This window comes from Ceratotherium simum, chromosome 4 (assembly GCF_057802395.1).
Source record: "Ceratotherium simum simum isolate JZ-2026a chromosome 4, ASM5780239v1, whole genome shotgun sequence".
NCBI classification, from domain to species: domain Eukaryota; kingdom Metazoa; phylum Chordata; class Mammalia; order Perissodactyla; family Rhinocerotidae; genus Ceratotherium; species Ceratotherium simum.
The window spans coordinates 20816018-20828668 of NC_141903.1; the positions used below are offsets into that span (position 1 = coordinate 20816018).

The 12651-nt window shown below is 45.0% G+C and overlaps 1 protein-coding gene across 4 annotated transcripts in view; it reads left to right on the forward strand.

The window, feature by feature from the left end:
- The first annotated feature begins 899 nt into the window (after positions 1-899).
- ADAM19 (ADAM metallopeptidase domain 19) overlaps positions 900-12651 on the forward strand; it is an 80268-nt gene continuing 68516 nt past the window's right edge. Inside the window, exons 1-3 of one of the 4 annotated variants that reach the window (XR_015551923.1) lie at positions 900-1272; positions 3952-4037; positions 8241-8311. Coding sequence is in view for 3 of the 4 variants with exons in the window: in XM_087429493.1 (XP_087285619.1) it covers positions 3852-4037; positions 8241-8311 (257 nt within the window). In the remaining variant the exon portion in view is untranslated. Of the gene's footprint in view, positions 1273-3851; positions 4038-8240; positions 8312-12651 lie in introns of those variants that run through there. The other 3 variants (XM_004428591.3, XM_087429493.1, XM_087429494.1) reach the window with 3 other exon arrangements.

A 12651-nucleotide genomic window follows, 5' to 3' on the forward strand; every position in this document is an offset into this window, starting at 1 on the left:
CTTTGCCAAAACTTGCTACGGGATCTTATGCAAGCCACTTCTCTCTGATTATCAGTTTATCCATCTACAAAATAAGGTGTGCTGCATCAGGCTCTGGAGTTGTACGGATGTGGGCTTCAATTCAGACTCTGACATTAGCTGTGTGACCTTGGGCAAATTACTTAGCTTCTCAGGTTTGGTTTTCTCATCTCTAAAACAGAATAATATTAGTACCTACCCCAGGGGATTATCGGGCTAATGAAAAGAGATGAGGTATGCAGAGTCCCTGGAACATATTAAAGGACAATAAAAAGTAGTTCTTTTCCTAGATTAATTAAGTTAATGTATGCAAAGTGCTGAGGACAGTGTCTGGCCCTTAGTAAGGGTGTTATCAGTCTTAGTTATCATTATTTTCTTACTCTAGCAGATAGTAAGCCCTCAGTAAGTGACAGTAGTGGTCGTCATTTTCAGGTACCATCTCCCTCCATTTCCCTGCAAAGCCCTAAATTCTAACCATCCCAAATGCTGGTTTTCCCCCAGTACAGCCCATGGGCTTTCTCTCCCTAGCACGCTTGTCTAGGCCGTTTTCCCTGCCTAGTGCTCCCTTTCTCTTCCTCCCGAGCTCAGATGTCTTCTCCTCTGGGAATCCTCTCTTCACCACCCCCTTCCTCCCAGTCAGAAGGAATGGCTTGATTTGTGTCCTGCTAAGAAAACAACTCCACATAGCACTTAGTTCTTTGTGCCTGGTGGATCAGTTAACTCTTTCGGAGCCTGCCTCCAAGAGTGGTGACTTCTGGGGGACGGCGCTGGGTGAGCAGCCTCCGGGTGTCACCCAAGGCGTCTAGCACAGTGCGAGACAGACTAAGCGTAGAGAGAGTCCAGTTTAACTCCTAGAAGGCGGAGCCTCACTGCCTAGGCCGCACTCGCTGTGAATCCCTGCCTCTCCTCGGGCTCGGACTCGCTCCTCTGCTCCCCATCACCTGAGCCGGCCTGGCTCTCCAGGGCTCCCCAGGGCTCCTCCCCTCCCGACCCCTCCTGCCGACGCGTCCCCTCCTCCACCCCATGGCTGAGCCCTGCGGGATGAGGGCGGAGCGTCGCAGCTGATGGCTGGGAGCCGGGATGGGAGGCTGGGCGAGCAGTGGGTTCCAGACGCGCCGCCGCCTGGCTGCGGGGCTGGCATGGCCGTGTGCTAGTGAGCGGGGAGCGCGCGAGGGGCCGCTGCCACCATGCCCAGGGGACTGGGCGCCGCCCGGCTCTGCCTGCTGGCGCTCGCCCTGCCGGGATGGACCAGAAGTAAGTGGGCGGACGCTGGAGTACTGGGGAGGGATGAAGGCGGGTGGGTTGGGTGGCTGGGGACCTGAGGGTCGTCTCCCGCAACTCCGCAGGACTGCGCCCCCGCCGTCCCCCAGCCCAGGAGCCCCGGCTTTGTTCCCATTTTGTGCGCCCGGAGAGGTGGTGGATGTCCGGGAGACCCAGAACAGGCAGAAAACAGCCGGTCCCCTCCCTCGCTTGCCTCCCCCTCTCTCTTTTTCCTCTGTTTTTCTGCTTTTGGCTTCTCTTTCCGTTGCTTTCCTAGTCTCTTTTTCTTTGTGTGTGTGTTCCTATAAATATATACTGATAAAATTGGAACCATACCATATGTACAGTTTTGTGCCTTGCATTTTCCACTGCACATTATGAGCATTTCCCACGTCGTTACATACTTCAAAAGCATGATTTTGATGACTGTAAATTCCGTCAAGAAATCGCAGAAGTCTCATTTTCAAAAAGTTAAAAACATGACTCTCGTACAAATACAGGATGAATGGATGGCAAAGATTTATTTAATTCATTAATGAGGCAGTGAATAGAATGGTAAAGCTGATTCAAAGCATTAGAAGACCTGGAGCAGTACAGGTATTGGAGAATATTGATATCATATGCTGGGACAGATACAAAGTGGTCAGTGCCCCATGGGGCCAAACAACCATAATTCTTAGTTATCTTTCCACTATACTGAAGTCATTTGCATCTCTACCAGACAGAAATCTAGAGTTAACACATGACTTCAGAGTATAGTCTTTTAATTAATAGGAAATGTAAAAAGTCAAACAAAGGTACATTCCTCTGATTAATTCAATGATCTATGGGAGGGCCTGTTCAACAATGCTCCAATGTGATATTGAAAGACATCCTGCTTGCTCTTTGTCTTATTTCCAAGTTTTGAACAATTTTTCTTAAGATGTACTGTGTTCCTCTATGATTGAGCCTTTAGATTGCTTTCAGTATTTTTTGCAATCATAAAGATCATCTCATTCCATTAAACATTCCATTAAATGTCATATCATTCCTTTCCGTTGCAAAGAATCTAGACTTATTAGGGCCACTAGAACAGGGTCTATTCCTCTCTGGTTCCCCCTGAATATCAAGCACCTAGCATAGTACTTGGTACATAGTTAAGTACTTAGAAATCACATAATAAATAAATGAATGCATTGCTTCTGATTTTTACCAATGGGATGCAATTAATGCGAGTCTAATGAGGTTATTTTTTAGGATATATTTTGATTGAGAATACATTATATCAGTAATCTGAAAGGAAAGTTCATCACTCATAATCCCATCACTCTAACAGAACAACTATGGCCATCTTTTATATATCACTCATATTTTGTGGCTGGTTTAGAAAGAATAGATTTTGGAATCCTCACCCCTATCTCCAGGAGTCCTATGGATTTGGCCTATTCTTGTGGACACTAATTTACCTAGGTCTTGGGAAATTACCACTTTATTAGGATTGTCTGCAACCAGTGTTTGAGGCCTGCACTGCCTGGAACAAGTCTCTGCTCAAACAAGTTTCAATTCACCTTTCTTGCAAAATAGGAACCTTGCTACCTACCTCTCAGGGGTTGTCTTGAGGATGAAGGAGAACTGGGTGGTGAGAGTGGCTTGGAAAATGGGAAGTGATAGACCCATGCAAACTTGCCATTAGGGAGCTCAAGTTAGTGCAATGATGCTTTGTGGACTGGGAAGCAATTTCACAGTGACTCTCCCCAGTAATGCTGTGAGATGGGCAGGCGGGTATCATTGTCTGCATATTACAGATGAGAAAACTGAAGCTCAATGGGAATAATACCCATGGGCTTGACTTCCAGAATATACCCGGAATCCAACCACTTCATTCCTCTCCACTGATGTCATTCTAGTCTGAGCCACCATCATCCCTCATCAGGGCTCCTGCAAGTCTTCAGCTTTGCCTTCCTGCTCCTACTCTCACTTCCCCCCTCCCCCACCCCACCCCTCTCTCCAGCCTGCAGGCAGAGTGATCGTTTTAAAACTGAATGCAGATCATATTGCTGTGTCTAAACCCTCCACTGCCTTCCAAGTCTATTTATAATAAAAGCCAGACACTTTCCATGGCCTCTGTGATATCAGACCCATGGCTGCCTTTCTGAGCACATCTCCTACCAACTTCCCCTGTCATTTACTAGACTCCAGCTACCTCTGCCTTCTGCTTGTTCTTTAAACAGACCAAGTCTGCTTCTGCTCAGGCAGGGCCATTGTAATTGTTGGTCCCATTACCTGGGCATTCTTCCCCCAGATCTTTGCATGGCTGCCTTCTTCTTGTCCCTCAGGTCTCCATTAAATGCCATCTTTGCTGATCCTCCTTTCTAAAATAGGCCCCCTCCCTTCAGCATCTCTTTATTCCATGACCCTGTTGTACCGTTTGAGGATATCTGTGTACGATATTGTCTATCTCCCACCTCTAGAAGGTAAACTTTGTGAGGAGTACAGAGACCTTCTTAGCCCTGTTTACCACTATATTGCCAACACCTAGCAGAGTGCTTGACCCATAGCAAGTACCAAGAGCCTGGAATGCAGCAGGTCGTCTAATGACCCAATATGGGGTTCTTCCCCGCTGGCAGTACATGCTTGACTCAGCTAGGCCACAGAGGTCTGGAATTCTAATGGCTGTGTATCCTGTATTGGCAGGAGGAAGTGGGGAAGGCAGCCCCCCGCTGCAGCATGAACTAATAATACCTCAGTGGAAGACTCTAGAAAGCCCCGTGAGAGAAAAGGTAAGACTCAAGATATCTCTTTTTCAGAGGCAGGAATGACAGCTCCATTCTGTCAGGCTTGGGGCAACCTATTCAGCTTTCCTGGAGGCCCAGGCATCACCATTAGTTCTGTTTGTGGCCCACTCTATCCTCTGTGTGTTGGTTTTGGAAATCCTAGATGGGACTTTCCTTCATTGTGTGACAAAGTTTTAGAACACTTCCGAATGCTATTAGTCGAGGAAATGAAAAGCCATGTTAATGCTGACACAAGCTAAGTGCAAATATGTGTCACACAAGTCACTGACTCTAAATTGGAATTGATTAAATATTGTCATTATTATTTTTGCTCTGCATAATACTTCTTTTATTTTATTGATGAGATAACTTGGAGAGAAAGAATAATCCAAACTGTTTTTAATAAGAGGCAGAGTAGGGACCTAGTACTGGGGACTTATATCTAAAAATCCAGGATGGTCCTTGGGCCGTGAAATACACAGGCTTTATCGAGGGGATTGGGAATAAGACAGAAAATATTATCCTGTTCTTACAGAGAGGACCTGTGCATCTAGGATATTCTTTGTGGTTCTGGTTTTCACAGCTAAAGTCAGACATGAAGCAGCTAGAAAGGATGATATGACTACTGTGTGCCAGTAACCGGCTATGGCACCTTCCACTTTCTAAACTTCAGTTTCCTCATTTATAAGATAGGGCTTAGAGTGAATAAGAAGGAAGAGAGCCGGGGAGAGGGGGTAGTTAAAAAGATCCCTTTGGGTTTAAACAGTCAGTGGCTTATTGGGCAACATATAAGAGCAAGATTACAGTAGGAGAGAGGAGCGAGCTGTGTCAGGAAAAATTTCAGACTTTGTAACTCTTGAGTCTGGAAAGGTAAATGGAGAGGAGAAATGTCTGGAATCCTTGAAATTATGGCTAGAATAATACATACCTGTCCAAAAATGCTCCAATTTGGATTTAATAAGGGAACTTATAGCGAAAATATTAGGACAAATGAAAGAAAGTAACATTTTATCCCAAAGACAATAAATGCATGGAATTCATTTCATCAAAAAGTAGGAGAGGCTGAAAATAGCTTCAGGAAAAGTCTAGACAAATTAATGGATGGCCCTTCTGAGCAGGTTATTTTTAAAACATAAGATCTTGGATAGTCCAACCTATCCGTTATTGCCTGAGGAATGGATCTGATACTTTTTGTAGAGGCCTCTCTCTTCCCTCCAGATGTGGGATGCCGGGCATCCTCAGGAAGGGCCTGAGAAACAAAGTGGAGCTCCAGATCCTGTCTTTGTTTCCAGCCATTGTGTGCCCAGAATCTGGGTCATTATATTTTATAGAAATAGTTAGCACAGTGCCTGGCACCATAACTATTTGTTGAGTGAACAAATAAATGAGTGTCAGAGAGACAGAGAGAGTAGAAGGAAGGTCCCACTCAGGCCTCTTATTCTCATCTATGTAATTCATTCATCACACATTAATTGATCACTCACTGTGCACTAAATATTGTACTAGATCTTAAGGGGGATGCAAATATAGGGGACAGATTTCCAGTACCATGTGGAGCTGAAGATCTCCACAGGAATTTTCACCTTTCCCTGGGGGAAGAATAAACAGGTCAGCTCCCTGCACTTCCTAGGAGCGATGATGTTGCTCCTTCCTGGCACAGAGTGGAGTTGCAAGAGAAAAGCTGAATAAAGCTGGACAAGGAAGCTGCATAGATCTTGCAATGCTGTTTCATTGTTTTGCTTGAAATGTGCCCTGGAAACAAGGAACATCATACTTTAAATATCAGTGTCTGAGCATTTTCCAGACCAGAGAGAAATATTTTTGGATTACCCACTTAAAAATAAATATTTGTATTCATGTTGCACCTTGTGTCTCTTTGGGGGAGAGGTGACAGTGCTTTGATTTGTGTCAACTTTCCTTTTTTGTGTGGGCTGTCACAGGGCCACCTACCTCTTGGATAAGGGAATTGCTACAGCTCTGTTGGCATGTGCTTTTCGTCAAATGCCCACTGGGGACTCTGTCCTTGATGCTTAATGTGATTGGGCAGAATTGCTCCAGAACTTTGCTCCAGAACTCCCCAGAGTAAGGTGGCAAAGAACCAGTACCCAGAATAGACGTTGGCAGAGCTGAATCAGGGCATCAGAAATAGAGAAGTGAACCCCTTAGTGAAAGTTATTGGGCAAATATCCCCCTAGCTTCCTTTCCCCCATGGTTTTGAAATGTCCCTTCTTAAGAGAAGTCAACAGGATAAATTAGCAAAAAAATAGCGAAGGACAGGGTTGCCCAAGTGTCCTGGATCGGAACCTTCAGATCTCATCAGAGCCCTTGGTGGCCCCAAAGTCTCAGGGATGGGAAGTAGGGTTTGAGGCAAATAAGAAGAGGAATGCGCTTGGAAGAGGCAGGCCCCCAACCAGAGGTGGCAAAGCAGGTGACCTACTTTCTTAGACACGCCAAAACTAAGCTTTGAGGTCAACCTTAAAAGGGGAAGAAGCTCCGCTCTAGCAAGAGCTTCTGTGAATTGAAAGAGACTTCAAGAGTTTATTGGTTCCTTGGTCTCAAAGTAGAGAGCACATATTTAAAACACTCCAAAGAATTAATCCTGTTTTAAATATGTAAAAATCCTGTTTTAAATAAATAATTTCTTCCTTTAAAAGAAAGTTCAACTGCCCTAAGTTGGATTGTTGAAGCATGGAAGTTTATTATGACTTGGATTTTTAATTTCTTTGAAATTTTCCACACTAATAAGGTAAAAAGAGATAAAAAGCCCATTTTTAAAGATATAAAAGCAATTATAAAAACAAGGAAAGATGCACGAAATAAAACTAACCCATGATCCCACAGCCGAGAGGTAACTATGATAATCCTTTGGTTTATTTCTCTCTACTTTTTTCCCTTTACAAAGGTATATTTAAATACGATATTCAGTGTTGTGTTTTGAGCCTTTGTGCTTAATGACTATCATGTAGACTTTCCTGATAATTTAAAATTATTATAAAATTATTATTATTATTAAAATTATTTAAAGTCATCGTTTTTAATGACTATCTAGTGTTTTGTCATATGAATGGATCATCTTTTATGTAACCATTCTCCTGTTTTTGGACATCTAGGTTATATTTCATTAGTTGTTATTATAAGTGATGAGCATCCTTGTGTATAAACCTTTGCCTGTGCTTCCATTTGTTCCCTTCAAACAGGGTCTTATATTACTGTGTCAGAGGGTCCAAATGTTTTAAAACTTTTGGTCCATGCTGTCAAATTATTTTCCAGTGAGTTGGTATCAGTTTAAATTCTCACTGGCAGGGTGTGAGAGTACCCATTTTACAGTATGCTTCACTGCATTGTAATTTATGGTTTTAAAAAATCTTTGTCACTTTGATTTTTTGAAAGGTATCTTTAAAAAAAAAAAAAAAAAGGAAGGGGGGCAGTTACCAGTGATGCTGAACATGTTTTTCACACTTATTGGCCATTTGTATGATATCTTAAATGATCTATGCTGGGTACCTAGCAACATTGGCCATCAGCAAATTTTCTCTTATGTGTAAAATATATCTTCTTTTGCACCTATAAAACCTTAGTGTGAAGGTCTCCTAATTGTCTCCTCTGAGATGACTGGTGTATCCAAACCAAGAGCCAAAATAAAATAAAATAAGAACCCACCGTGAAGAAGCTTCCTTGGTATTTTAGATAACAGCCAACATGTATGGGGGGCTTCCTGTGTTCCAGGCACTGTGATAAATTCTTTATATTCACTATGTTACTTAATCCTTACAAGATCTCCATAAAGTTGACTATTTTTGTTTCTGTTTTATAAATGAGGAGACTGAGCTATAGGGAGGTTCGGTAACATGCCCGAGTTCACACAACTGCGCTGTCAGAGCCAGCACTTGAGCCCAGATCTGGCTCCACACAAAATTTGCTGTTGAAGATTGTGTTTTCCAGCATTGGCCTTTCCAGACCTGCGTGCACTTACACCACATTTCAGCTTGGAGTTTATTTCCTTTGTCTTTCAGGAGAAGGCAGATGGGGGAGGGGAACTGGGTCCTTCTGGGATTGAAGTTCTTTCATGTTTGGGCTGGAAATGCAATTGACCCTTTTCATTCATTTCCTGTGAATCAATGTCAGAACTCTGTGCTCCATCCTGGGCCCATTCCTGGGAGCCTTGTTCCCTGCTTTTAGGAACTGACATTGTTTTGTTGTTGCTTTTAGCATCCACTCAAAGCTGAGCTCAGGGTAATGGCTGAGGGGCGAGAACTGATCCTGGACCTGGAGAAGAATGAGTAAGTGGACTTCTCCTTTGTCTAAAATGAAACAACTCACTTCCATGTCAACGCCGGACGCAGGTGCCGCTGTTTTGGAAGAAAGTAGTTAATACAGTGATCTAAGCTCTCAATCCTTGGTTCCTCCATGGGGAGTGTCTTGCAAAGACAGCATTTCTACAATTTCTTGAATTGCTGTGAAATTACTGAACTGTGTGACATCTCCTTAGATTGTATTTTCGGGGCTTCTTAGAGTTCACTGCAGGCACACAGGGGTGTGTGTGTGTGTGTGTGTGTGTGTGTGTGTGTGTGTGAGACGAGGGAGGGATGACTGGAGGACTTTGGCAGCTGTCTTACTAGCTCCAGCACAGCGCATGGCAGGAAGTGAAGGAGATTAGAGGAAAATAGTGGAGAGCAGAGAGGCAAGGTGGAGTGTTGTGGGATTTGGCGCCTCAAACCCTGGCTGCTCCATCTGTTTTGGGTCAACTAAATCTGAGATTCTGCCAATAAGGGCATGGTCAGCAGTCTCCGGGCTTCATCGGGCAGTTCCTCCATCTTCTTAATCTCATTCATCTTGGGTGGCAGCCTGGCTCAAAAATATTTCCCCATTGATTTGCCATCAAGCGCAGTTGTATCTTGATTCATGTTATTGAGCAGGTGAATAGACATAATGCATGACTGCGTCTGTTGCCAATTCTTTGGCCATTCTTAATCTGCTTGGCCAGTGGAGAGCTCTCCTTACTCGGCTGGGAGACCCTGAAGGCCTTTGGTGTTTCCTCACCAATAGTCCCTTTTCATTCTGCTGCACGGACCTTGCAGATAAGGCTACATGGCTCAGAGAACTGCCTGTCTCTTCTTGGCAGCCTCCAGAGTCTGCTGAGAGCAGATGAGCAATCAAACGCATCACTGCCAAGAAAGGGATGGATAGGGACCTTCCCATATCCAGAAGGATGGGAATGGCTGCTAAGTTTGAGTGGAAACTGAAAATATAAATTATTCCAAATTTGGACTTTTTGGACACTTGCAAAAGACGATGAGTGGAGTCAGAAGTTTCGTAAAAGTTCGACTTACATAGCATGCGCAGTAATGGGGCTTCATCCACGTCTTCCCTTTGCCTCTAGTATATGGCCTTCGGGAAGCCAGAAAGATGGGCTGCTCAGTCATTTTTGCTGCTTTCCTCCTGAGACTAAAACCAGCCTAGGAATGTGTTCCTTTTATCCCATTTCCCTGGAACAGACCTGGCTGGCTGAGTCCCCAGAGCGTGCAGGCTCTGCCTACCTGGGATTTCTTCCTGCGTTTTCTTCCTTTTGTCCTGCAGGAAAAGGCCATTAGAGGGTCAGTTCTTGACAGTCTCTTTCGGGGGCCTTCTTTAACTTCTCATGGCCCCAACCCTCTAGCTCTAGTCTATATGTCCCTATTGCCCCCTCAATCTAATCTGTCCTATTCTGCCCCCCGGTAGAGCGTTTGACCCTTCAGCTTCCTCTGGGTAGTCCAAGGGATGGAGGTGATGTCATGGGAAAATTCTTAGGAGTTGGACTGGCCAAGCAGAGGTCCCATCCTTCCCTCGTATTTTGGAACCTTTGCAAGAAGTCATAGGAAGTTAGAGTGGGAAGAAGCCCTAGAAAATGCTGACTACAACAATCTTATGCATAGATGTAGAAACTTCGACACAGAGAGGCACAGGCACTTTTCTAAGGTCACACAGCATGTAAATGAGAGAGATGAGACTAGGATCATTTGTGTTCTTGGCTTGGGTCTGGAGTCAGAGAAACCCAGATTCAACTTACTAGCTGTGTAACCTGGGGCAAATTGCTGCCTCTTTTGGAACCTCAGTGTCCTCACCTGTAAAATGAGGATAGTAATATCAACCTCATAGGGTGGTTGTGAGGACTGAATGAGGTGATGTGCACAGAGTACTTATAGAGCACCCGGTGAGTGGTCAACAGCTGTTGTGATTTTCATTGTCCCGCACTGAGGTTCCAGAGCAGAGCCCGAGGATGTGGTTCTATTGTCTGCTGCTCCCAGCAGCTCTGTGCTTTCCCAGTGAGCAGTGGGGGCCTGGATGTGGTTCCTGGCCTCCTTGAGTTGGCAGGAGGCAGGAGACTTGACAAAAATGGAAGCAACAGAGCCAAGCAGTATGACCTCACCAGGTATCCCTGGGGGACGGCTTCCTGCTATTTTCGTCTAAATTGGGCTTTTTGTTTTTGAACGTGTGTTAGCAAGCGGAACTCCAACTGCACACGACTTCCTAGTGTGTTTATTTCCCAAAGCCTTCTCATTCATGGTGCGTGCGAGCCCGGATTCAAAACAGCTTTGGGGGAGACGATGCTTTTCTGAGTGTTCAAGTTGCTGTGTTAGTTTTTATAATCCTGTGCTATTTGAGGGGAAACTAGGCCCTGTGCTAAGTGACTCCTCCGGCTCTGGTTCTTACCGTCCTCAATGGATTCATTCATTTTTTTTAATCTACTCTGTGTCTGTAGCGTGCCAGGTACTAGTGTCAGTCCTGGGGATGTAGCTGTGAATACAACAGTTCTGCCCTTTGGAGCTTATAGTCTAGTGGCAGAAACAGTAAACAAATAAACAAGTGAACGTGGTGTATATCCGATGACAAGCGCTGTGGAGGAAGCAAAGGAACATAAGGGCTCGTGAGAGCAGGGGGTGGGGAGGGAAGAGCTATGTTAGAATGGTGATCAGAGAAGGCCTTGGTGGTGAATTGATATCTGAGTCGAGACCTAGAGGAGGTGAGGAAGTGAACCATGTGGACGGCTGGGAGATGACAGTTCTAAGGAGAAGGAACAGCCAAGTTCAAAGACCCTAATAGATTTACGAAGGTTTCTACTCCCCCTCCCCCCCACCCCACCCCCCCATACTTGGATCCCCAGGCCTTCTAGGAGCTGTGGGCAAGGGCTTCTGGGGCTCTGAGGGGAGGGGGAAGACAGTTCTAATTTCTTTTTCATCATCCTGAGGTGTCTGGCCTTCTCCCATCATCAAATCAAAGCCCGCATGCTAATGCATGGCCCAAAATAGCAGTGAGCAGGCTTTTAATGGAATTCACTCATGGAACGATGGCTAAGAATGGTGAGGACGGAGGAGCACGGGGGATGGGCCAGGAGAAAGGGGGCATAGCAAACAGGCCTTCAGCTCAGGCAGCAGACACCCCAAGATGCATTAGTTCAATAGCACAGCAGCCAGCAGCCTTTTTCTGCTGTGAAGCAACTCGGGATAAACGGATGACATTCCCATGGGAGACACACACCCTCCTCTGTGTTTACTGCAGCTGAAAAAGAGTGACATCTTACAGATAATCTGAATATGGCTTTCATATCGCACAGTCGAGTTCGGATCCTGGCTCTGCCACTTATTAGCTGTATGCCCTCTTTAAGCCTCAGTTTCCCTATCTGGGGTATAATTATAGTCCCATGCTGTAGAGCCTTGGGGAGGATGAAATGAGATGCATATAAAGGGTCCAGCATAGTGCCTGGCTTGTATTCCACACTCAGTAAAATGGCAACTACTATTTCTTGCTCAGGGTTGTTTTTTTTTGCTGAGGAAGATTGGCCCCGAGCTAACATCTGTGCCCATCTTCCTCTGTTTTGTATGTGGGATGCCGCCACAGCATGGCTTGATAAGCAGTGCGTAGGTCTGCACCCGGGAGGTGAACCTGTGAACCCCAGGCCGCCTAAGCGGAGCTTGCAAACTTAACCACTATGCCACCAGGCCAGCCCCTTGCTCATGGTTTTTTAATTGCAAAAGCACTACATACTCATTGTAAAACATGTAGCAATACCAAAGATAATAAGTAAAAGAATGAAAGTCTCCCACCCACAAGGAGAATTCACCGTTAACAGTTTGGTGGGCATACTCTGGACCTTTTCTATGGGTGTGAGAACACAATCGTACAGAAGCACACACATGGGCTGCTATTTTTGTTGGGGAGGGAGGAGCAGAAATGAGGTTATATTATGCGTATTGTTCCACACTTGTTTTTTTAGACTCAACTGTGTGTCATGAAAGTAGTACTCTGCTCTAATAAAGTATATATTACATCGTTTTACATTTACTCACGCATATACACATAATTTGCAAATGTTGGTGTGTAGCTGTTGTTAGGAGAACCTTACTTGTGATTGGGGCAGTGTGGTACAGTGGGGAGAGTGCTGAGCTCAGAGACAGATGATGTGGAATTGGTCATCAAGCCAGTCGGCCCTCCTGGGCCTCAGCTTTCTCATCTGTAAAATGGGGATTTTGTCCCAGTTGGGCTCTGAGAGCTTTTCCTGCACTATCTATTTAAAGGACACTGTGTAAGTGGACGAATGGAAAAGAAGTCCCTGCCTCAGGGAGTTTGCTCTCCAGTTGTGGAG